Raw genomic sequence first — 25,924 nt, forward strand, 5'->3', positions numbered from 1 at the left:
TTTTGGAGTAGTGAGATGAAAATTGGTACACGTGTGACTTGCATAGACGTACAAAAAAGTCTCTTGCACCTTGAGTCTACTCCAAACAGGAAGTTGGCCATTTTGAATTTTCTTCTCATTTTGAAATGATTTCCACGTTGTATTTGAACGAACTCCTCCTAGGGATTTTGTCCAATGCACTTCAAATTTCTTTAACATCCAAAGATGATACTGACCAAAAGTTATCGAAAGCTTTTCTATGTTTAAGGGTGTAGCCGCTATGGTGCCGCCATTTTGACCCTTTGCCATGGAACATCAAGTCATGATAACTCCTTCATGCTTTGCCTGATTGACTTGAAACTTCACATGTATGATGACTGTTGGCCCCTGAACACACCCAGCCCCTCTGTACACTGAGCGCCCCCTAGTGGATGAACAATCAACATGTCATAACTCCTTGATGCATTGTGTGATTTGTTTAAAATTTTAACTGATGAGTGGTTGCCCCTGCATGCACATGCCCACATGTGGTGACAAGGGCACCCACTGGCCTGGGTAGGCGGTTGCGCGGAACGAGAGCCCGTATGACTGCTTGCAGTCAGTTTTTTTCCAATTAGTGGTGGGTCAAGTCTCAGTATGACTGGACCAAGATTACAGCAGCTTTGTAAATGCAACACATCCACCACTTCCTCCCTTCCACATTACCATTTAGCTTCTTACCATTTGTCAGCCGGATATCAAAACTGAACAAGTTTTAGCAATATGCTATTGAAAGGAAGGCCCTTTGTCAAAGAACCACTTGTCAATTTTTATACAGATTGGCCTCAAGGCGTCTTTCATCCAGAGCCTTTTATTCTGATTACAGCATTAAATCAATCAGGATTCAAGCTTGGCAATCAGGATGAAAGACCAGTGATCAACATCAAAGATTAGTGAAGACATGACCCACTCATGAGAATGAAACTGACAGAAAATGTGAACTGATACAAAGGACTATTGGACCTTGCTGTGAGGATTACCTTCTAGTTGATTTGATAGATTCCACAGAAGTTACCACATTGGGGGGGGTGCTAAAGAAAGGTCAGACCCAATTGCAGTTTCAGTGATTTATTTGTACAATACAGGTTGTGCTGTACAAATCCCCAGCTCCAATGCAAAGGCAAGAACATAACAGCATCAGTTTCATCTGACCCATATATTCCTCACACCTCACCAAGCGCTGACTGATAACAGATCTACGGGGGGGGGGGGGGCGCTATCTGCCAAAACAAACTACAGGGATACAAGAAACCCTTTCCAACTAAATGCCAAATCAAATTTAAAAAGAAAAAAAATTCAAAGTTAACTGTCCAGCTTTTATGGCATTGGAGCAATTATGGCCTCATGGCGTTTAGCATATAAACATGGCAATAACTACCACGTCTACCTGCCTACTTAAGCCACAGTCATCTTTTACATATTTGACAGAAATGTCAAACTCCCTCATTTAAGAGTTCACACAATGATGGAGGTGAAATGATCCATTGTCATGGAATATGAAAAGTTTCCTCCTCAACCAAGAACAGTTTACATTCAGATCTCCATTAGTAAGTCACCAACAACTCAAAATGTATAAAAATATAAACGTACTGAAAACTGATTCACACAACAAAAATTATCTACAATCTCCATTGTGGGGTGGTGGCCGAGCCATACGCCAAAGAACACGTTGAACTTCTGTCACTTTACTTTGGGGGGGGAGTGTACAGACACATCACACATCATGTCTGCGTAGCAGCGGCCCGCCCCCTCTCGCCAATAGTAACACAGTGAAACCCGCGGGTTCCATCAGGGCCCCTCGGTAGCCTCATGACTCCTGGGGGAAGGCCATCCGCGTTCTGGATCTTCCTACCCAGCATGGGACTACCAACTGGACTGCTCTCCTGAGATGCCACTTGCTTACGCCGCTGAACCCACGGGCTCCCTGAAGGGGTCAGACTGCTGTCAGAGGAGTAGTCTGCCCAGCGGCGCCCGGGCTCGGGGCTCAGCCTGCCCTCACTGGCTAAGGGAGACTTTTGAGAGTGAGGGGATTTGCGGTGAGAGCAAGGACTGGCCCGGGGACTAGACCAGGGACTGTTACGTGGTGATATGCCAGGGCTCAGGTGGTTATTCTGGAAGCAGATGCCAGCAGTGGTGGGGCTGAGCTTGTTGCAGGACTGCGACTTGCGGGCCAGCCTGGGTGACGTAGGGGTGCTCTCAGTCTCAGAGGAACTGCAGGCTGAGTCCTCCCCGTGGTACTGGAGCTCTCGTACTCTGCTGTTGAGCGAGCGACTTTTGCGCATCCCGGTCTCCTCGTGAGGTTGTTCTTTGGGAACCTTCTTCTTGGGTGGCTTGGTGCCAATCAGGACTACCTTCAACCCCAGTGAACTGCCTCCTCCATCCTCACTCACCACAGCCTCGTTGGCCTTGACGGCAGCCTCCACCTCTTCAAACTCCACAATTGCACATTCCTCTGTGCCCAACTGGTTGTAGCGGCCACTTAACCTCTTCAGGTCAGTTGGCAGATCCTTTCCGGGCTTCAAGATCCGAACAGACGAAATTGCACCGTATGTTCCAAACGCTTTCAGCAACAGCTTCATCAGTTGCTCCTGCTGAGTGGCCCCTCCCTCATTTCCTCCATTATCCTTGGTGCCACCTGCCAGAGCGGCCAGCTCCGGCCATCTGTGCAAGTCACTGAGTAGCAACATACGGCTCGGCAGAGATTCGCTCGCAAAAACCGGCACTGCGGACTTGCGCCGCACTTTACGGCCTTCATCATTCAGCTCGAGTATTTTTGAGTGTCTCAGAGCATAAGCAGTTGTTCTCCAGTCACGAGTCAAGTGTTTTACCTGTGAAGAGAAGTTTATAATGTGTTACATTGGCAGAATATAAACTTTTAAAGCAGATCATCTCATAACCACAAGGTAAAGTTCCAGCAACAGCTTCTTTCTGCAAGTTCCAAATATACTGAGAAGACCTTCAAACACTCATAAGGCTTGCAGTCCATGGGCCAAGCAGATTTCCTGTACCACACAACACTTGAAATCCAGCCTCGGTGTACCACGACCTACACATTAACATATGGTAGATGTAGCCCCCATACATTAATGTGTAGGGAATGTGTGTTGGTACACTGAGGCTGGATTCTAAGTGTTGTTTAGTCCTCTTAAGTGGTACCGATTAGGTCAAAATTGACAACTGGCTCGTGGACTACTGTCAATAAATACATTTATAAAAGTCCATGTGTTTTATGCCTCGAGTCAACAGGTCTGCAAGTAGTTAGTGTTAAAATGCATCAAAATTTACACAAGTGGAAACTTTCTGCTTCAATTCATTTAACAAATATTCCATCATTTTTATTATACCCCTGCCACTTTCAGTGTGACGTATAAATATGTCTGAAGAAGGCAGTTCTCAAAACGAGTGGCCATGCAAGAAGGAGATTAGTGAGGGAAGCCACCAAGACACACGACTGCTCTGAAGGAGTCAAGTGTTCTGTGAATGCAACTGAAAGAACTGTGCATATTACAAGGTTTGACCTACTGAACAACCAGTTACAGCTTCCCAATGAAGTGGCACAGAGAAGGACCTCATGTTCCACTCCATTATAAACAATTTAACTGGTGATGCAACAGAAAGGTAGAAATGTCATTGTATCTTGGTGACTTCCCTCACTTGTGTCATCCTCCTTGCATGATCACTCAGTTTGAGATCAGCCTACTCTACCCAGATTTAGTCACTGAGCATCATACCAATGGTATTTAATGACCAAGGAAAGTCCAAAACATATTAAACTGAGCTGAAACTGATAGTCCGTATAATAATCCTTTAACTTGTCCATTTATGTTTGGCCCCTGAAAGTTGTCACTTAAACAGGTTAATGCTGAATTTTGATTAAACCACTTCAATTGAAGCTGAAAGTCTAAATGCAGGCGATTCATTTAAAAAGTTACAGCCACAAGTGTCACTGTCCAAATACTTATGGAATTTTATTTTTTTTAAACCACTACTATTTAGATATCCCTTGCAGATAGTGGGGGGGGGGGGGGGGGCAACATTTCATCCCTTGCCTTGAATTAACCCCTTAATGCCTGAATTTATATAGCTGTATATAAAAGAAATGTGTTTTTGCCTTTAAGTAGATGGTAAATGTTGAGATTATTAATTTCACTTTTGCACAAAAAATAAATAGTAATTTGGTATTTTGGTAATTTATGTTATAATAATAATACTGGTATGTTGCAAATATGCGACAGGCAAACTGGTCAATTTGGTATGTTGCATATTTGAGTCAAATATTGTAGCATATATGCGACAATAGGCGTTAAGGGGTTAAATGCAATTTGTGCTTTATTTTTTAGTGTTTCTAAATACACAGCAGTGTAAAAATCCAGCCTCATTTATTCATTCATTCACCACCAATTAATGGCGTCCAAGTCACGGCAGACTAAGCAGCTCATCCCACACTTCCCATCCTCAGCCAGAGCCTTCCAACTCCTCCGGGGGAATTCCTAAGTGTTCCCAAGCCAGCTGGGAGATTTGATCCTTCCAGCATGTCCTGGTCTTCCCACATGTTTCAATAGCACAAAGAAACACTTGGGGGGGGCCACAGACACTGATTATGTCATGACTAGTGCCTACGTCCGTTTTGCAGTCCAAATGGTACGACACGCTCAAACTAATGACCGTCTTTGCCAATATTGTGATTTACTGGACAATTACTCAACCACTGATGTTCATTTTGCTAGACAGTCAAATGATTTTTAAATACAGGTCAGAAACATCTGAATGTGTTTCTAAATGGGAAAACTCAGAGTGCATGTTGATCATTTTTGCTCAGTATTGAAAAACCAATCTGAAAAGCTCAAAATAAAACGTTTAAGATAAATGTGTATTCTGCTAGACTTCAGACAAACTGATGGTTTGACAGTCGATGTGCTCATATTTGAAGTGTCGTGTCATTGTGGCCAAGGTTATACTTTAACCTTTGTTCTTATTAAATGTTAGGCTTGTAACTAGAAAGTCATGTGGAATTAAGGCAGCACCAGTTATTGGATTTAACTGCATCTCCATTATGCAGGTGTGTTGACTGTGGACAAAGACGATGGTGATTCATTCTTACGAGTAGTGATTTCAGCATGAGAGTTCCCTTTTTAAACACCCCCAAGACCAAGAGTGGACTATCAGGAGGTGAGGCCAAAGATGACAGCTCATCTTCAGCTGTGACACGTCAAGCCAGTTTTCACGGGAAACAGGCTACAATTAACCTCATGCCAGTTAGTCTGGAACAGAGGTGGTAAAGACACATCACACCCGCTGAGACCAGAAACAGCATGAGCCAGTACCACCTGAAGCAAGGACTCCACCGGGTTGATGTCTTACACAAATTAGTAAGATTTCACAGCTTGGCTGTTCGATGGAAAGAAACACCAATTTTAAATCTGTACAAAATATTTTAAAAGATGCTGTCATTTGTACAAAGTCAACGTTAAGATAAAGGCGGTCCGGCATGACATTCAAAGGAGGACCACACCCATCAGAGGCATTTCATGCGTCATCTCTTCTAGTTTACAAATCAGAATACTTGAAGGAAATTGTAGTGCACAGATGTGACACTGAGGTGAATCATAGGATCACATTCCACTGCAATTAACTGCAACTGAAATTAACTGATAATTAAATTCAACTGATCAGAGAATACATACAGCAGGGGTGGTGGCCAAGTGGTTAATGCGCTTGGTTTCAGTTCAGAAGGCTCCGGGTTCAAATCCCACCCCTGCCACATTTCTCCATGTAATGTGGAGTTGCGTCAGGAAGGGCATCCGGCGTAAAACCTGTGCCAATTCAACATGCAGATCCACCTTGGATTTGCTGTGGCGACCCCGAGTGTAAACAAGGGAGCAGCCGAAGGGACTTACTTTTGATCAGAGAATACATACAATAGATTGGCACCCTGTCCAGGGTGAACCCCTCCTCACACCCTATGACTGCTGGGATAGGCTCCAGACCCCCTGTGGTCCTTGATTGGAGTAAGTTGGTATAGAACATAGATGGATGATAAGCGTATTTGGATTGATAATCAAATTTGTCTAGGACTCAAAACACCAAGTCTTGGAATTCATTATCTGAATATTCATGATTAGTCAATGTGTTAGCTTTACAAAGAGACATAGTGCAGCAGATAACTGAAAATCATTCAAATGGTGATAAAAGCATCAAATTCAGCACAAATGCTTCTTAGACATTCCTCTGTTGAAAAAACTGATTGGCCACTTGAATTTTCAATAGGCAGCCATGTAGGGGTCAATTGAAGTATAACAGGGGTCAAAATTAGAAGATGCTCCAATCATATTGAATGAAAACTATACCATGATATTTGCCTGATCATAAAGATTCCAAGAAGGTATAGTTTGGACTATCTGTAACTGAATTCTATGGAGTTCTGGGATAAAAACAGCAAAAAGTTAAAGTTGCTACAATTTTGGTTAAAAAATGATGTAAAATATTAGTTGAGTTAACAGGACAGCAACAGTTTGTACCATGTGTCATGCTTAGTTCATGTTACAGGGTAACATATGTCATGGCATTGACCTTGTTTGACCTTTACTTTGGAGACCAAGCATTCAACACTATCAAAACTATTCCATTTATTAATCCTATTAACCAATTTGCTTTTTTTTTTTTTTTTTTACCAAAGTTGGAGCAACTTTAACTTTTGACCCCTGTACAAACTAAAACTGACCTTTGTCACCATTCTTGCAGTTTTTACCCCAAAACTCCATAACATTCAGTCAGAGAGTCCAAACTATACCTTTCTGGAATCTTTATGATTAGGAAAATAATGTAGTGTAGGTTTCAATATGATTGGAGCAACTTTTAATTTTGACCCCTGTGTAATTCTTTAATTGACCCCTACCTGGCCACCAACTGAAAATTCAAGTGACAAATGATTTTTTTTAAATGAGGAATGTTAAAGGAGTATTTGTCAATCCAGTTTCCAATCAATCCAGTTTATTTGTAGAGCAACAAAGACAAATAATCACATGGTAAATAACAGTGGCAACAATATAAGTCTTTAAAACAGTAAAATCATCAACCCTCTAGTCAAAAGCCAAAGAAAACAAATATGTTTTAAGGCGAGATTTAAAGACTAGAGGAGAGTCTGCCTGCCTGATAAAGAGGCAGGTCATTCCACAATCTGGGACCAACAACAGAAAAAGCTCTATCACTTCTAAATTTGAGCTTGGTCTGAGAACTACAAGCAGAGCTTGATCTTGTGACCTAACAGAACGTGAAGGGGAATAAGCCATGAGCAGGTCAGACAGATACCGTGGGGCAAGATCATTGAGACACTTAAAAAACATTTTTTTAAACTAATACGATAATGTCATACTTCTGGGATCCAGTTAAAAGGCAGCCTGCAGTGTTCTGAACCAGCTGCAGCTATGCAAGTAAAGCCTGGCTAATACCGGCGTACAGTGCATTACAATGGTCCAGCTGAGTCATGACAAAAGCATGGATTAAAATCTCCAAGTGACGCCTTGAAAGTGAGGGCTTTATCTTAGCTAGCTTCCTCAAGTGCAAGAAACTTACCTTCACAACAGCACTGATTTGTTTATCAAGTTTAAAATCTTCATCCATTCTCACACCAAGATTACAAACAGTAGATACTGTGTCAATGGTCCAAGGTTTATTGAACCACAACTACCAGATTTTCTTGGCTCGACCAGAAGAACTTCAGGTTTTCTTTTCATTAAACAGTAGAAAGTTTGCAGACATCCAGTCTTTAATGTTCTCAATGCACTCTAAAAGTTGACTGGCACCAAAAGCACACTCATGCTTTAGGGGCACATAGATTTGACTGTCATCAGCATAAAGGTGAAATGACACCCCAAATCTATGAAAAACTGATCCCAACTGAAGCAAATACAATGATAAAAGAAGTGGCCCAAGAATGTACCCCTGAGGCACACCACATGACAGGGGAGCTGTGGAGGAAACGAAATCTCCAAGTCTTACACAAGAACTCCTGTTAAGTAGGATCTGAACCATTCTAGAGCATAGCCCTGAATGCCGACCACATTCTTAAGGCGATACAGGAGGATCTCATGATCCACTGCGTCAAACGCAGCTGTCAGATCCAACAAAACCTTGTGCTGAATTTGATGCTTCTATCACCATTTGCAGACAGGATTCCACTCTAAATATTGTCTTATGTGCTGCACTATTAGAAGGAAATCTGATATTTATGAAGTTAACAATTTTACTGTGCTGTGGACTACATCACCATACATGTGTTTACAGCCACTGTTCAACACTTCATCATTGTGATGGTTTGTACATGTCGCTGCCTGTACTATTAAAATCTGGAGTGTTTGCTTGAAATGTTTCAGTCTCTTTCACAGTGATGTTCCTGGATCACTAGTTAACATGCCAATATGATGTCTTGTAAATCACTTCAGAGGTGTTACCTGGTTACAGAAACTGCTTTTTAGACTTAGAACTGCATTTCTTGCCAACTTTCCCAAAATGAGAAAAAAAAAATGCCAAACATGTTCGATTCATACAGAAATAAGCTGCTTTGGAGCACTTTCCACCATTTTTGTTTATGCTGTTCAAGCAGGCAGCTGACTTCAGGCTGCCTTTTTACAGGGATTGGCCGTCACTGTATCATGTTGCTCAGAATTTCATTAAAAAAAAGAGTGACAAATAGGACCATAGGGTCAAGGCTCTTGTGCCTGCGCTCATCCCTGGATAACCTGCATCCAAATGTCATGGCTGGGAATAAAACCTAAGTCTACGAGTAATTCCCCAAAAACAGGAAATACGTGGTGTTAAGACAGATCTCCAAGAGTTGGAGAGTTACTACAGGCAGATCCATGGTTGTGCGATGGGGTCTCCGGTATCCCCCATTGTGGCCAATCTGTACATGGAGCGAGTGGTTGACGTCGTTCACGGGCATCTCTCCCAGTCACTGGTTCAGATATGTCGATGACACATGGATTAAAATCAAGCAACAGGAGGTCGAGGACTTTACAGAACACATCAATTCGGTGGACTCCAATATCAAGTTCACACGTGAGGATGCCAGAAACAACCATTTAGCCTTCTTGGACTGTGATGTTACGATTGGAGAGAACAGGCAGCTCCAGACAGAGGTTTACAGAAAACCCACTCACACTGACCAATATCTGCTCTTTGGCTCAAACCACCCCTTGAACACAAGCTCGGGGTGATCAGGACTCTTCAACACAGAGCCCTACAGGTGCCCACAACTGCAGAGGGAAGGGCTAAAGAACAACAACTTGTACGGAAAGCCCTCACAGTATGTGGGTACCCACGATTGTCCCTGGACAAAGTGCAGAAGTCCCAGAAAACAAAGAGACCAGATTGACAGGAGACGGAGACAAGAAGAAGAGGAGTAGGGGGAAAAACTACAGAGGATCTTCAGACAGCACAAAATCCCAGTTTACTTTAAACCGGTTAACACCTTGAGACAGAAATTAGTTCACCCTAAGGACAGGATCCCTAGTTACAGAGCAATGTAGCGTATTATATCAGATGTCAGGAAAACTGTAATGAACACTACATAGGTGAGACTAAGCAACCTTTAAACAAGAGGCTATACCAGCACCACAGAGAGGTCACCAGTGGACCTCAGTCTGCAGTTCATCTCCACCTGAAAGACACTAACCACACGTTTTAGGACAAGGAAGTTAAAATCTTAGACAGAGAGAAGAAATGGTTTGAGAGAGGTGTCAAGGAAGCATTCTTTGTACAACAGCTGAAACCCAGCCTTAACTGCGGAGCGGGTCTCAGACACGCTTTGCCCCCTGTTTACAATGGGGTACTCAGGTCAAAGCAGTTTCAGTCTTTTGTTCATGATAATGAGTCATTCACGTCATCAGGAGAGTCGTCAAGGGAGCCATCAGGGGAGGCTTCCATCCCAGCATTAGGAGAGTGCTAGCTAGAGCACAATAGGTGCTAATTAGAGCTATTGTTTAGTCACTAGCCTATAGCAGTCAGCCTCTCGGTAGGAGGGGTCTGGTTAGGTTAAAAACTCCAGCTTTTGTTGGCTTCTGGTTTATTCTTCTCTACAAGAGTCAAGACAGAAGTCAGACTACCAGAGCAAGACTTTTAGCTGAGGAAGCTTCTGTGATTTGAAGCGAAACGTCCTCACGTCAAGCAACCCAGTCCAGTCGAAGATTCAAACTTCTCTACTATGGAAACCACCTGGACAACAGAGCCTACACAGAAACCCCAGAGATAAGTTATTCTATACTCTTGGAAACCCTAAAAGCTTATCTAAGGGGACAAAATCTCTTTTGTTGCAGGGGAGAATAAAAAAAAAAAAGAAATAAACGAGCCTCAGAATGAATTGATTGCATTAAAGAAATCGATCAACTACACTCGATATTACCTTCTGATGATCTTTATGAAAAGAGATCTCTACTCCAGAGTGAACCTGAGGTCACCAACGTTAAGGCTATTGAGCTTCATCTCAGGTCCCGTGCAACATATGAACATGGAGACTGAGCCAGCAAGCTTCTGTCACACCAATTAAAAACAGCTGGCTTTATAACTGCAATTAAAGATGAACATGGACATGTACATACTGACCAGAAAGAAATTAATTTAAATCATACTATGATAAACTATACACCTCTGAAACCAATGATATAACACAGATACAGAATTTTTTCAATGAACTATCATTGCCCACTGTAGAAGATTCAGACAGACATAGGCTAGAGTCAGACATATCACTATTAGAAATAAGCAATGCCATCAAAAAGATGAGGTCCCAAAAAAGTCCTGGCCCAGATGGTTACCCAATAGAATTTTTTTAAAACATTTGCCCTCAAATTAGTCCCTCTGATGTTAAAAGTTTTCAGAGAAATACTGGTCAAACAAGCTCTTCCCACAACAATGACAAGCTTCAATTTCCCTATTATTGAAAAAAAATCTAAAGATCCACTGCTTTGCGAATCATACCGTCCCATTAGTCTTCTCAACTGTGACTATAAAATATTAGCAAAGGTGTTGGCAAGAAGACTTGAGACTGTTTTTCCAAAATTGGTACACCCAGATCAAACTGGGTTTGTGGTGGGAAGGCAAATATCAAGTAATCTCTGATGGGTATTCAATGTTAACGCAATGAAGCAGTTCCAGAAATAGTGATCTCCCTAGATGCACAAAAAGCGTTTGATAGGGTTGAATACAATTTTTTATTTACTACACTAAAAAAAGATGGGATTTGGTCCTAATTTTTGTTCTTGGATCAATATCTTATATTCAACACCTCAGGCATCTATTAGAACAAACAAAATTGTGTCTGACTTCTTTCCCCTCACTCGTGGGACAAGACAGGGTTGCCCATTGAGCCCAATTTTGTTTGATATTTCTATTGAACCTCTGGCAATTATGATTAGGGAGTCTGTGCAGTTGGCTGGGACTTAGAGAGGAGGACAAATTCATAAATTAGCCCTATATGCTGATCATCTCTTTTTGTCTGACCCACACGCTGCTATTCCTGTTGCTCTTGAACTTATAAACAGATTTGGGCAAGTATTGGGGTATAAATTAAACATGACTAAAAGTATACTTTTCCCAATAAATAAAAAAGCTCAATTAAATTTCCAGGGCTTCCCCTTTACAATTAACAAGGATGACTTTAGTTACCTAGGTGTATCTGTTACCTACAATTATCATTTATTATATGAAGCAAATTTCACAAAAGCTCTGGAAAAAGCCAGGCAAGACATGGATAAATGGTCAAAATTTCCACTGTCACTGGCAGGAAGAATCAATTCTGTTAAAATGATAGTCATGCCTAGACTTCTATATCTATTTCAAATGATACCAGTATTCATTCCTAAAGCCTTCTTTAAAGAACTAAATAAGCATGTGTCCATGTTCATCTGGAATAAAGACATTCCCTGAATCAGAAAGGAATTTCTAGAAAGATTGAAGGAGGATGGTGGGCTATCTCTACCTAATTTTCTATATTACTACTGGGCAACTAATATCCACAAACTTCTGTTTTGGGCCGCAGATGGATTGGGTGCTGAATCTCCATCATGGGTGCACCTAGAGCAACACTCTTGTAACCCAGTCTCACTCTCGTCCCTCTTATGTAATCCACTTCCATTGAGTCAGTGCATGCTGACTAACAATGTTATTGTCCAGAGTACTTTAAAAATATGGTCTCAATTTAGAACCCATTTTAAATTCAGACAGTCCCTAATCTCAGCCCCTATTGAGCAAAATATCAACTTCACACCTCCCTTAATTGACCCATCTTATCAACAATGGCATAGAAGAGGATTAAGATGCGTCAAAGATTTTTTTTCCAAAATAATATATTTATCTTAATATAACAACATTTATATCATCCCACAAACAGACTTTTTCAAATACCTTCAATGACATAGTTTTGTTAAGTTCTTTTCATTAACCATGCCTTCAAAATCATGGCTTGATGAGTGCTTTGACCTGGTTCCATTTGAGAAAGGTCTGATGTCAGTCATTTATAATAAAATACAATGTGAAGCTTCCCCATCCCTTGTCCACCTAAAAACTCAATGGGAAGAAGAACTTGGTGAACACTTAACTGAAAATACCTGGCAAAAAGCCATTTCAAAAATTCATTCTACATCTATTTGTGTTAGGCATGGTTTACTACAGTTTAAGGTACTGCACAGGTTACATATGTCACCAAGTAAGATAGCCAGACTTTACCCTGAAGCTGATCCTTCCTGCAGGCATAATTCAGCCAATCTTAGTCATATGTTTTGGCTCTGTCCCCAGTTAAGCGAATATTGGGAGAAAATATTTAAGGTAATTTCACATACGAGGTCTGTCAGAAAAGTATCCTACCTTTTTATTTAAAAAAAAAACTATATGGATTTGAATGACATGCGATTACACCAATCATGCTTGAACCCTCGTGCGCATGCGTGAGTTTTTTCACGCGTGTCGGTGACGTCATTTCCCTGTGGGCAGGCCTTGACTGAGATGTGGTCCCGCCCTCTCGGCTGAATTCCTTTGTTTCACACGCTGCTCGAGACGGCGCACGTTGCTTTATCAAAATTTTTTCTGGACCTGTGAGGAATATCCGAGTGGACACTATTCGAGAAATTAAGCTGGTTTTCGGTGAAAAGTTTAACGGCTGATGAGAGATTATGGGGTGTTTCTGTTGGTGTAAGGACTTCCCACGGAGCGGGACGTCGCGCAGCGCTTCCAGGCGCCGTCATCGGCTGTTTCGACCTGAAACATCCTAATTTAAGGCTTAATTCACCCAGGACGTCGTGAGAGAACAGAGAAGATTCAGAAGAGGCCGGCAAGAGGACTTTATGCGGACATTCCACTGTTTAAGGACATTTTGTAATGAAAGATGTGCGCGCAAATTCGCCGAGTCGTTTCCGTGACGACTCGGTGAATCTGTGTGCGCCGCGACAGGAAAAACACCCCCGTGTTGAAAACCATTTGTAAAATTCAGGCGGCTTTTGATGGCTTTCAACAAGTGAGTAACTGAGAAATTGTTTAACACCTTGGGCATGTTCCAACTTGCCCGTTAAGGTTTCCAACGGAGGTGTTTTTCCTGTCGTGACCCCCCGCGGTCGGGTCCGGCCCGACATGCGACTCTGCCCGCACGTTCTTTCATTACAAAATGTCCGTTAACAATGGAATGTCCGAATAAACTCCTCATGCAGACTTCTTCTGAAACTTCTCTGTTCTCTGACGACTTACTGGGTCAACAGAGCCTGAAATGTGGAAGTTTTCAACTTGAAACGGCGAGACGCTGCCGCCTCGAAGCGCAGATCGCCGTCAGGCACCGTGGGCCGTCCTTAAAGCGATACTTACACATCAAAATCTCTCAACCGTTAAACTTTTTACCGAAAACCAGCTGAATTTATCGAATGGTGTCCACTCAGTTGTGCCTTACAGTTTTGAAAAAATTTTGATCAAACAAAGCAGCAGTCTGAGCCATTCCTTAAAAAAAAAAAAAAAAGAGGGTGGGCGACTCCTCACTCAAACACTGCTCACAGGCGAATGACGTAACCAACAGGCGTGAAAAAACTCTCGCATGCCCACGAGGGTTCAAGCATGTCTGATGTAATCACATGTGATTCAAATCCATATGGTTTTTGAAAAAAAATGAGGTTGGGTACTTTTCTAATAGACCTCGTATGTGTAAAAGAAATATTTTGCCAAACTCAGCTGTTTTGTTTGGGATTGCTGCTCCAAATGTGTCAATGACCCCCCATCAAGCAGATGCAATAGCCTTCATAACATTGCTTGCAAGACGCATAATATTGTTTGGTTGGAAAAATGCAACTGCACCATCTTTTAAACGTTGGGTTGAAGATATGTCTGATTTGAAACTTGAACACTTTAGGTATACTGTGAATGGATCAGAGCAAAAGTACTACAACATTTGGCAGCCATTTCTTCTTTATTTCAAATCTGATCTGTAGTTTCTTTTAATTTTTTTCCCATTCCAACAAGCAGCCAGTATTGATATACTAAAATGCATCTTTTTATGGGTCTGACAACTAATATTTAACTTTTTTTTCCATTTGAACCACTTCAGAAACATTTGTATTTTTTGTGCCTGTATTGCATTTGTTTTGTGCTTGTATATGTTTTGAAAAACCTTTTGAAAATTCAATAAAAAGAATTTAATAATAAAACAGATTCACACTTATGGCAAGTATTTTACCTGCATGGTTACGGTTACCTTTTTGAAAGAGGTCAGTAACTTGACGCTGACAAACCCTAGTTTGTTGCGTCTCACGTGTTTGAGTAGGAAGGCATCGTGCTCCAGGTTCTCGTCCGACAGGTAATACTCGATCTGAGCCACCAACCTCTGCATGAGCTCTGGGTCGGGGGGCTGCCAGCTCTCCTCTTCCAGCTCCCCTCCACTTGTCCCGGCACCGCTGCGGGGGGAAGAAAACAGTTTTGGATCATTTAGAGACTGAAACAGTACCTTGTTTCATTTCCCAAACTGCCAACATAAACTGGTATCAGTCGCACGCAGCAGCCAACCACTTCTTGTTGGCAGGAATAAATCCTCATTCTGCCACGTGCATCTGCAATTTGAAGAACGGACCCATTTGTATTTATTCTTTCAGGCTCCGCTTGCAGCAGCAACAGGCCGTCTCTCCGTGCCTCAGAGACAGACCTTGACACCAGGGTGCTGATCCTCAAAGTGTCAAGTCCTCTCCATCTGAGGACTGCAGAGTCAGTCGCCCTCCCACACAGAATATGGTGGCTCACCAAAACCAACCCTTCTCTCAACTGCCACCAAGATTTTGAAGCCAGCTGAACACCTGGCTGAAGCAGCAACAGTTTGGACTCCTTGCACATTAGAGTGGGGTGATTCTTAGACTACGGGCACTTTTATGTCCCTTGATCATATTTTATGAAAAAAAGAAAAAAGGGGAAATTTCACACTTTTATAGTTATCTTTACAATGAAAGTGTTTGAAGAAATTTGTTCTAGTAGTCTATGATGACTTTTTCACCTTTTTTCAGCATCATTATATGCAAATATTGCCGTTGTGCTTGTCCCACACCCAGACTTATGATCTTCAATGATAAAAATGAATAGTAAACAAACGTTTTTTCTAATGTTTTAAAATATCTCTGAATAAAATATCAGTAAAATAATCAAAACATAACTGGGGTATTCAATGTCATACAACTGTTGTGATTTTTTTTTTAAACAAAATGTAGTTGTCCCACACTATTGCCGTAATTTCCACCACAACAATAATGTCCCTTTAAAAAGTTTGTATGAAAGACTGTAGTTTCTATGGAGATAAACAGTAACATCAGAGCACATGTATATAGCGCCAAATCACAACAAACAGTTGCCCCAAGGCACTTTATATTGTAAGGCAATGGTGTGGTGGAAATTACATTTACAAGGCCAATAGTGCCCGTAGTTAAAGAATCACCCAGTGAGGGTCTGAATGAAATTTTGCCGATGAGTCATCACCTCCTTCAGCCTCCTCCCTCCCTCCCACACACCCTCAGTCACCAGCTTTCCAGGCGGCTGGCTGCACAGCTGGCACAGGCTGCACTTCCAAGAATTTAAATGCAGACTAATGAAACTACAACGCTACAGACATAAGAGGAATATTAAAAATGGGGAAGCCAGGGGACAATTGGAACAGTGCATCTCTGAGTCTGTAAATCAGTTCATGTTAACGCTCCAGTTTGAATCACAAAACATTCCCATTTGTCTACTTCAATATGAATAGAAGTCAGGTCAAGGAACTGGGGCTTGTATGTCAGCCACTCCACAGGATCTCCTTGGATCCTGGATGGCAACCACCCAGGTAAACAACCGGTTCATCTTCTGCAGCCTTGTGAAATGTGGGCATCCCTTTGACCTCAACGCCGAGTGCCCCAACACGCCAGATGGCCAAAATGTTGTAGCAGATATTCCCTCACAATGCAAGTGATGCTCATCTTAGTCCAACTGTTCATTTGTGACAATATCACTGCAGTGGTAGCCAATGATCCTCCAAAGACACCTAGTCTTTGTGAGATAATGTCCAATTCTTGGCATTCTGTTTTATTTTTTTAAATAAACATTACCATCTTGCATTGGATTGGTAGGGCTGCAAGCACTGATACCTTCCTTCTTTTGCATCATCCCACCCACTACTACATGGGATTGTGATACTCCGCTTGTTGAAGCTGGATGGTCTTCCTGATGATAGCCCACATACCCCAGTCAGTGCTCAATAGTGTGACTTTATATTCATGGTAACAGCTCCACTTTATCAGCAACTGGTGAACAGGTGCAGACAGATGTCCCCGTCTCCCCTACGTAGTGTATAATGTTGTCTTAAGTCAACTCCAAGCATGTTTGTTAAATCCACTACAGGCTATACCACTTAGAAGTAAAGCTGTAGGATAACTGAGATCAGGTTGGTAGTCACCCCATCTGACCACATGGATGATTAACCCAAAACGCAGCTCACCTTGGACATTAAACACTGACATAAGGAGCACAGTCTACAATGGCGGGTAAAGTGTTGAAATGGAGAGCCAGTTATTGACGAGGGCCAATTTCATGTTGCCTACTTGAACTTTTCATCAATTAAGTTAGAATTAAAAATAATTCAATTAATGTGAAAATATTTGTATCCATCCAATAAGTGTTATACCATTGCTTAGCATTACACATCCGCAGAAGTGCCGCTTTGCCTCTAGCTTATGAAACAAGCCATACATTATTTGTGTATTAACCCCTTAACGCATGAATTTATATAGCTGTATATAAAAAAAAAAATGTGTGTTTTTGCCTTTAAGTAGATGGTAAATAATGTTGAGATTATTAATTTCACTTTTGCACAAAAAATAAATAGTAATTTTGGTAATGAATTTATGTTATGTTATAATAATAATGGTATGTTGCAAAACAGGCACACTGGTCAACTTGGTATGTTGCATATTTGAGTCAAATATTGTAGCATATATGCGACAATAGGCGTTAAGGGGTTAAATAATGTATGGTCATCAAATGTTTGTGCTTTGCTGGTTCTGCTCATTTTGCTGTTGTGAGAAGTAAAATTTACTGAGGTAAAAGGGGGGAGGTGTATATAAGCTTTTGCTTCGACCTACACCCTTTCGGTTGCTTAGGTTAACTTAAAAAAAAAAATCTTTTTTGTTTTACTGAAAAGTTTCTCTTTTCTTTCTACTGAAATAAACAAACTCATTCATTTGACCTATAGACACCAGTCTAATGAGACTCAAGTAGCAACACTGAAGTTCAGTTTGGTGGCTCATTGAGTCAAAGCAGTGTTATTTCATATTTGGAAATACTAAATATTCCTCCCAAAATTCCATCTTTCTAGAGATGTGATTAATAAATGAAATAGTTTTCACTGTGTTGAATGCTTGGTCTCCAAAGTAAAGGAGAAATAATGTTGATGTCCATTGAATTCTATGACATGTGAAATATATGTTACCCTGTAATGTGATAACTAAGCACAACACATGATGCAAACTATTCCTTTTTAAAACCCTGTTAACTCAACTAATAATTTGCATCACTTTTTCCAAAATTGGAGCAATTTTAACTTTTGACCCCTGTACAAACTGACCTTTGTCACTATTCTTGCTGTTTTTACCCCATAACTCCATAATATTCAGTTACAGATTGTCCAGATTATACCTTTTCGGAATCTTTATGATCAGGCAAATAATGTGGTGTAGCTTTCAATATGATTGGAGCATCTTTTCATTTTGACCCCTGTGTAATTATTCAATTAACCCCTACCTGTGGCCAATAGGTTTTTCAGAACAGTAATGTCTAAGGAGTATTTGTGCCGAATTTGATGCTTGTATCACCATTTGAAGGATTCCTCTGTAAATCTTCTCTTATCTGCTGCACTATTTAGATCATTTGTGAAGACACTTTGATCTGCACTATCCAAATCGGAAATAAGTCCTCTGTCACCCATAAAGTGACTCATAAGTATACAACTCCCCCAAGTGGGATGCTGTTCCTCCCCCAGCCAAGGCCTGTACCCATCTACAGCTGGGTGGACTGACGCAATCCAGATTAAGTGACACAGACCAGAGGTTTCAATAGCTACGACTGGATGTTACAAGTGTCAGGCTACTTTACAAAATACAACTTACTTTTAGCGGCATTGCAGATTCCTCCCCCCCACACACACACACCTTTCAACACTCATGTGAACTACATGCATGGGTGTGAAATGGGAATTGTTTTTAAATTAATAACTGTAAATCTCAATGCAGTGTGAGAGTACACGTCACATTAATGGAACACAGCCGCTGCTGTTTTCTGCTCCACTTGAAGCAGCCTGGGGCCATCTGTTGTAATATTCACTCAAATATCAGGATCTGAGAATGAAATGCGTGTACTGATAATGCTCTTAAGTGAATGTGCACTGTGTCTTCATGCTGACCCATGCTGAGGTCTGGAAGTCCACTAGCAGGCGTCACAATGATTTTAGGGCAAAGGCCACCTTTAAAAGTTAAATAAACCACTTATTAATGATAATGAATTATCCAAAACCTAGTTTATGAAGGCCCAGAGTCACTAGACTGACCATTTTTGATGTGTCCAAACCGAAAAATGGGCCCTGTTAAGCATGATTATTTCAGATGTTTTCCCACAATTCATGAATAAAGTTTTCAAATGTAAACCACTGAATGAATTTCAGATTCAGTCAGTCAAATACTGATCTAGTGTGCTGAGGTGAGGAAAACTGTTAAAGTATCTTCTACATTTTAGACCCAGGTGTGGAACTAAAAACATAATTGTGACGAGTACATAAAAAAACATGCACATAAAACTAAAAATTACAGCCCTGGGTTTTAACAGTAAATTATTATTGTGACATTCTTTGCTCTGAAAAGGCACCAGAAGCCATTTACAGACATGAAAACTTAAAATTTTCCTCAGACCCCCTGCACTTTCCTCCAAACACTTGCCGATCACTATGGCTGCAAGAAAAGTCTGCACCCGCCATTTTCCATTTAAGATAGTGTCTCGTGGAGCGGCAAATGCTGATTAACACAGCAAATTATGGGCTTCGTCAAAGTTCATAAAAGACTAACCCTGATTTTCACCAACATTCCACAGAAAACTTTGTGAATCCAAAAATTGCAACGTTTGTCAGCATTGTTCACTCAAATGCTAACTTTAAGGAAAGCCTTGCTGATAGGTAGGATGAGTGGGAATCAAACTCAGGTCTACATATTTGTAACCCAGCTCCCAGTCTGCCCACAATTAAATGGTCACCAGTTTACGCTGAGAATGAACCCACATGGTTCACAACCCATCTGGAGAAAGTCATGGATTCATCCACTTTAACCTATGCTCTCCAGGAAGGGGCGTCACTGCACACACAGGGCTGACTCCAGATTTTGATTTAAAACATAACTTCATAGCCTTGTCCCAGGGATCTCAATCATAACCTCGTACCTCAAACTCTTGACTTATCTCCCATCATGACCTCAAGTTAAACATGATCTCAATCATGACTTGAAATTTTCCTTCAACCCCCCCTTGCTGTGCTAAAACAATTCCTAACAGAGTAAAGCAAGGTGGGGCTTTTTTGCTGGAATGACTTCTTTGCATAAATGCTGGTGTTGATTTCCCCTTTGGCCTTTCAATCCCTGACTCATTCTTTGCACACGCAACTCGAATAGGGAACTTGTAGTCCGGAGCTAAAAATAGCTGGCCATGACGCAGGAGAATTAGATTAACGTGAAGGTGTCATCCTTTATCTGTGGCAGCTGTCTGCTTTTGCAGTCCCTGTGCCGTCTACAGGTGGCAAACATTCCATGTGTCTGCTGGTCACACAGTCGTGTTGTGTACAGACTTGAACGGTGTGATTGTAGTCGTGTTTGATCAGAGTCTGGCATTCTTTCAGTAACGTGAAAGTAGACTAGCAGCACCGCTGTGGGCCTGGCTGTTTACCGGTTTTGGATAAATAACCCAAAGAAACGCAATGTTTCAATAACCTTCACAGCAAACTTTTCTTTTTTTCAATAGTCACTTGTGAGTTAGGATGAAAAATATGGCGGCTCCAGAGGATTTTTTTTAAGGAATGGGCAAGACCCAACACCAACAGGAGAACATTTCACCACATTTCTTTAACCTTAGAATGATCGATACAAGACGGCCGCTATTAAATGATGGTGATTTAGACTGAGGTTTAACACAGTACCCTTGATGCTGCCCTCCCTAAGTGAAAGCTAGGCTAAGGCATGATTTTGTTGAAGCTACACATTTAAATACATTTCCAGATAAAAACCAATGTTTTGAAATAAATCTGATGGAAGAAGTCATCCACTCTGAGCAGAGTACAGGTACTACCATATACAGCATGATACAAGCTGACAGCGCCAAGTTAACAGTCACAGGTGCACTGCCCCATTTCACTCGCAGAGTGACTATTACTTTAAACCTACGGCTTTTATCATCTGCTGTGAGAGTATAGAAAAACTCATAATACTCATGACTGCTTACAGCTGGCGTTTACATCATGAGGTACATGGTCCAGCCCACGTAGCAGAGCTATTACTACTCTGCTTGACACAGTTAACAGGTCCCAACAAATTCATATGAATACACACACACACGCACGCACGTGTGCGTGGTGGTGGGGGTGTTGGCAAAAATCACCTTTGTAAAATTTGCTACATACAACATTGGGGGGGCAGAAAGGTAAGCTGAGCTAACAATACCACAGATTGACCAAAATCTGCACCTCCATTCCAGAATTTATCAATACTTTAATGAATTATGCTAATGAAAACATACAGTGTGGCAGCACGGTGGCTTAGTGGTTAGCACTGTTGCCCCAAAGCAAAAAGGTCATGGGATAGGTTTCCATCTGGGGTCTTTCTGTGTGAAGTTCACGTTCTCCCCATGCTCGAGTGGGTCCTGTCCGCCTCGAGTGCGGGCTCCTCCCACATCCAAAGACATGCATGTTAGGGGAACTGGAAACTTTAAATTGACCTTAGAATGCATATGTGGCCCTGCAATAGACTGGCATCCTGCCTAGGGAGTACCCAGCCTCACACCCCTCCCTCCACCCTTTGGGTCAAAGGTATTCATGTTGCACAGATAACACGATCAGGATGGAGGCTGCTTTCCTTCACTTTCAGTTTTTTGGACTGTCGTCCTCCCAGTTTTACAATGTGACCCCATTCTGCTGCCTAAGAGTATCACTTGATAAAGAAATGATCCTGTTTTGATTATCCATGGTTTTCATGTATCCCATAATCCCTTGTGCACCAGAGAGTCACTGCAGTTAAAACAGAGAATCCACATGACAATTGTAAATGAATATACTACAAAACTGTATTTTTTCTGCTTTTCATCACGTTAATAACAGACTGCTTGCTGCATGATACCCTGAAAACTTCCTAAAACAATAATCCGTGTCTGCTACGTTTAATCTGCGTGGAATTTAATAAGTGCAAACCAAATTTCAGACATATATATATATTAGTCTGGAACAGGGTTAGAGGACAAACAGTGTTGTAAAGAACAATAATCAAGACGTTAAAGAGCAAACTTCACTTTCCCCCAGAACGACATGATCAGGAAGCGAGCGTAGCTCACAGCAGCTCCCATTGAAAATAACAGAGAGACAGCCTGTGATTCTCACGTTTACATAAACACAATAACAACATCTATAAACCCAGAGAATATATTTGTGAGAGTTTTAGGCACAATATAAAAATAGTTTTGTGTTGTGATGTTAACGCTGTTGTCCGTGTGCAGTGGTTAAAGAGCAGCGTGATCAGAGAGTCTCAATGCAGTTCTCAATGTTACTGAGATCTCACAGCGCAGCGAACTCTCCGAGGTTTTGCAGGATTTGAAAACTGAAAAGGGCAGATGCAAAAATACTACTAACCAAGTGGAATAATTTGGCGGGGGGGGGGGGGGGGGGTCACATTTTGCATTTTATGTAATCAGCACTACATAGTTGATGCATAAACAGTATGTTGTGTTGTAACTTGAGCTCCTGTTGGATGAGATCAGGCAGAGAATGTGAGAAACTTGGGCTGAACAAGATTTCTAAGGGCATGTTTCACGTTTTAGGGGGGTGGAGTAGGTGAGGTTCCTGAAATTCTTGGGGGGAGTTACAGCCCCAACAAACCCAAATCTGGAGCCACCCATGGGGGAAAAAAAAAAAAAAAGCCTTGTTGAACCCACTTAGCTTCCTATGAACAAAATATGCTGGGCCACAATGGAAACAAGCGTTTTATGCTTTTGTGTTACCCTGTATATGTTTATTTAATACATTTTTATACTGTATACGTTTACATTTTATACGAATAACAGTCTGTGCTTAAAGATCATTCACAGAAGTGATTTCAGGTTCCGATAAAGTTTTAATTGAGGAAAAGCCAAACCTCGACTTGTCGTGTCTTCCGATCTCGTCCTCACTACAGCTGCCTCCGAGGACGTCGATATTATTCGGAGGCGCTTCCTCCGGTTCCTCGTCCTCCGCCGCCTGGATGGCCACAGTGATCGTCACCGTGCCCATCTCCTGCGCGCGCTGATCCACGGTGATTACCTCGCCCACGCGCCGCTCCGCGTCCGACACGCATTCCGCCGGCTTCGGGATGCCCACGGACCCGCTCATGTCGCTCCCACCCGTCTCCGCGCCCTCCTCTGGAGCTGCTGCGCCTCCCTGGAAGCTCCGAGCGTCGCTCGGCTCGAAGGCACGCACAGGATACGCGGCGCGTAAAGCCGCTCGACGCTTCTCGGCGCACAGGTGATGTCGGAGGAAGACCCAGGGGGCTCCGAAGACGCGCTCCACGGCTCGCCAGAGACCCCCGATCCAGATCCGACCCGACGGAGGGCCCTGAGGAGCAGAGGGGCTTGTAGCAGCCAGCGAGACGCGGTCCGGACCTGGTGAGAGCGCGAAGCAGGAGCCTCCTTGTGCTTCGGGTTCTGACTCTGCTACTTCCTCATATGTAAGAGGCTTTGCGTCTTTGAAACGAGCTCTGGGATTGGACCGCGGCAGCGTGTCCTCGCGCTCACTCCCAACCCACAAGCAAAAGCTGACACAAAGCCAAGAGGGAGGCAGAAGAAACGACACGCAGCGCAGGAAGGCGCCCACCAAAGCGTGCATATCTGCGCGCGCCTAAGATCACACGATTTTACTTCAGTTTTTTTTCCCTCCTTAAACAAACAATGTTGTCTTTTCCACGACACGAGCGGCCCCCTCCACGTGTGTCTAAATAGAGGCGACAAATTCACGTGTTCGCCTCTAATTGGGAAACGGCCGCGCCAAGCGCGATAATTGGATAATCAGGTGTCAGCGTCTGAAAGCGCGCAGTGCGCCCAAGAACAGGCTCAAAAAAAGATGACAGTTCAAAAATCAAGTTAGATTTATTTGAAAAATTCAATATCCATGTAGTTCATATGAGTAAATAAAAATCCAATTTCAAAAAACGGATTGTAAAAATTCAAATTAACATCCAGGCCATCACCAAGACTAATTAATCAAATGTGGGAGAGCAGGAGTAGATTTAGTGTAAGCTTGATTTTTTTTAAATTAGAAAATTAGGGAGGGGGGTACAGCCTCAACAAACCAAAACCCCACCATGTTTTTGCCTTTTAAAAACAATAATAATTCAACGAGTTAAACTTAAAGAACTTGAATATTGCATTTTATTTTGAAAATCTACAACTTGGATTTTCTATTCATAATTTGTGATTTTAAATTCATGTTTGTTTTAAGCTATTTACATTGTGCTATCATGCATAATTACTTGATTTTTTTGCATCTTTTTTTTCAAACTGACATTTATCATTTGTCATTTTTGCTGTGATTAAAATTATAGTAAGTTTAATGATTCAAATTTGAGCAATCTGAATATTGCATTTTATTTTGGAAATCTACAGCTTGGACTTTCAAATCCAAATTTGTGATTCTGAATTCATGTTTGTTTGAAGCTATTTTATTTACATATTGAGACTCCTGCGCCACTATCCAAGGTGTTTACTTGAATTTTTCAATTACATTTTTTGTGTGTTTGATTTTTTTTCTTACATCCTTTAACTGCATTTTATGGTCCACGTTTTTAAAAGTAATTTGTCCTTTTTTCCAAACTGACTGTTATTATTTGAGGGCAGCATGGTGGCTTAGTGGTTAGCCCTGTTGCTTCACAGTAAGAAGGTCATGGGCTTGCTTCTCATCTGGGGCCTTTCTGTGTGAAGTTTGTGTGTTCTCCCCTGTAGCTGCTGGGATAGGCTCCAGCCCCCCGTGACTGGAGTAAGTGAGTATTATAAAGAATGGATGTTATTATTTGGGACAGGGTTCAATCCAACAACTAAATGATCATCTCATCACTCATCTTCAACCGCTTATCTGGGATAGGGTCAGCTCTAGCAGGGGACCCCAGAGATCCCTTTCCCGTGACACATTGACCACCTCTGACTGGGGGATCCCGAGGCATCCCCAGGCCAGTGTGGAGATATAATCTCTCCACCTAGTCCTGGGTCTTCTCCGGGGTCTCCTCCCAGATGGACATGCCTGGAACACCTCCCTAGGGAGGCGCTCAGGAGGCATCCTTTCCAGATGCCCGAACCACCTCAGCTGGCTCCTTTCAACGCAAAGGAGCAACAGCTCTACTCCGAGCTCCCCACGGATGACTGAACTTCTCACCCTATCTCTAAAGGAGACACCAGCCACCATCCTGAGGAAGCCCATTTCAGCCGCTTGTACCCGCGATCTAGTTCTTTCGGTCATGACCCAACCCTAATGACCATAGGTGACAGTAGAAATGAAGATTGACCAGTAGATAGAGAGCTTCGTCTTTTGGCTCAGCTCCCTTTTCGTCACAACAGTATGGTAGAGCGAATGCAACACCACACCTACTGCACCGATTCTCTGGCCAATCTCATGCTCCATCGTCCCCACACTCGTGAACAAGACACCGATGTACTTGAACTCCTTCACATGGGGCAAGACCTCATTCCCTACCTAAAGTAGGCAATCCATCGGTTTCTTGCTGAGAACCATGGCCTCAGATTTAGAGGTGTTGATCCTCATCCCAACCGCTTCCCACTTGGCTGTGAACTGCTCCAGTGAGTGTTGGAGGTCACTGGCCGATGAAGCCAACAGGACCACATTATCTGCAAAAGGCAGTGATGAGACCCTGAGCCCACCAAACTGGAAACCCTCCTCCCCCTGACTACGCCTCGATATCCTGTCCATGAATATCACAAACAGGATTGGTGACAAGGCGTAGCCCTGGCGGAGGCCAACCTCCACCGGAAATGAGTCCGACTTACTGCCGAGCACGCAAACACAGCTCTCGCTTTGTGAGTATGACCCTGAGAAGGGACCCCCTCACTCCATACTCCCGCAGCACCTCCCACAGTATCTCCCGGGGTACCT

General features: G+C 42.3%; 1 protein-coding gene across 1 annotated transcript; it reads right to left on the minus strand.

Moving 5' to 3' along the window:
• Positions 1-1,261: 1,261 nt before the first annotated feature.
• On the minus strand, positions 1,262-23,689 carry LOC117523994 (la-related protein 6-like). The gene is made up of 3 exons (XM_034185701.1): positions 22,926-23,689; positions 14,741-14,939; positions 1,262-2,846 (listed from the first exon to the last, which is right to left on the minus strand). Exons 1-3 carry the CDS (start codon positions 23,648-23,650, stop codon positions 1,740-1,742), a joined length of 2,031 nt encoding a protein of 676 aa, XP_034041592.1. The 5' UTR covers positions 23,651-23,689; the 3' UTR covers positions 1,262-1,739.
• Positions 23,690-25,924: the final 2,235 nt, after the last annotated feature.

The sequence above is a fragment of the Thalassophryne amazonica genome, chromosome 2 (assembly GCF_902500255.1).
Source record: "Thalassophryne amazonica chromosome 2, fThaAma1.1, whole genome shotgun sequence".
NCBI classification, from domain to species: domain Eukaryota; kingdom Metazoa; phylum Chordata; class Actinopteri; order Batrachoidiformes; family Batrachoididae; genus Thalassophryne; species Thalassophryne amazonica.

Bases quoted from the DNA above. Each gene is read 5' to 3' on its own strand.
- LOC117523994 (XM_034185701.1), bottom strand. From the start codon at position 23,650: ATGCACGCTTTGGTGGGCGCCTTCCTGCGCTGCGTGTCGTTTCTTCTG. The intron at 14,940-22,925 runs GTTTGGCTTTTC...TTCCCCCCGCAG, and splicing joins GGAAGACACGACAAGTCGAG to CGGTGCCGGGACAAGTGGAG. The intron at 2,847-14,740 runs GTAACCGTAACC...TTCTCTTCACAG, and splicing joins TACTGACCTCTTTCAAAAAG to GTAAAACACTTGACTCGTGA.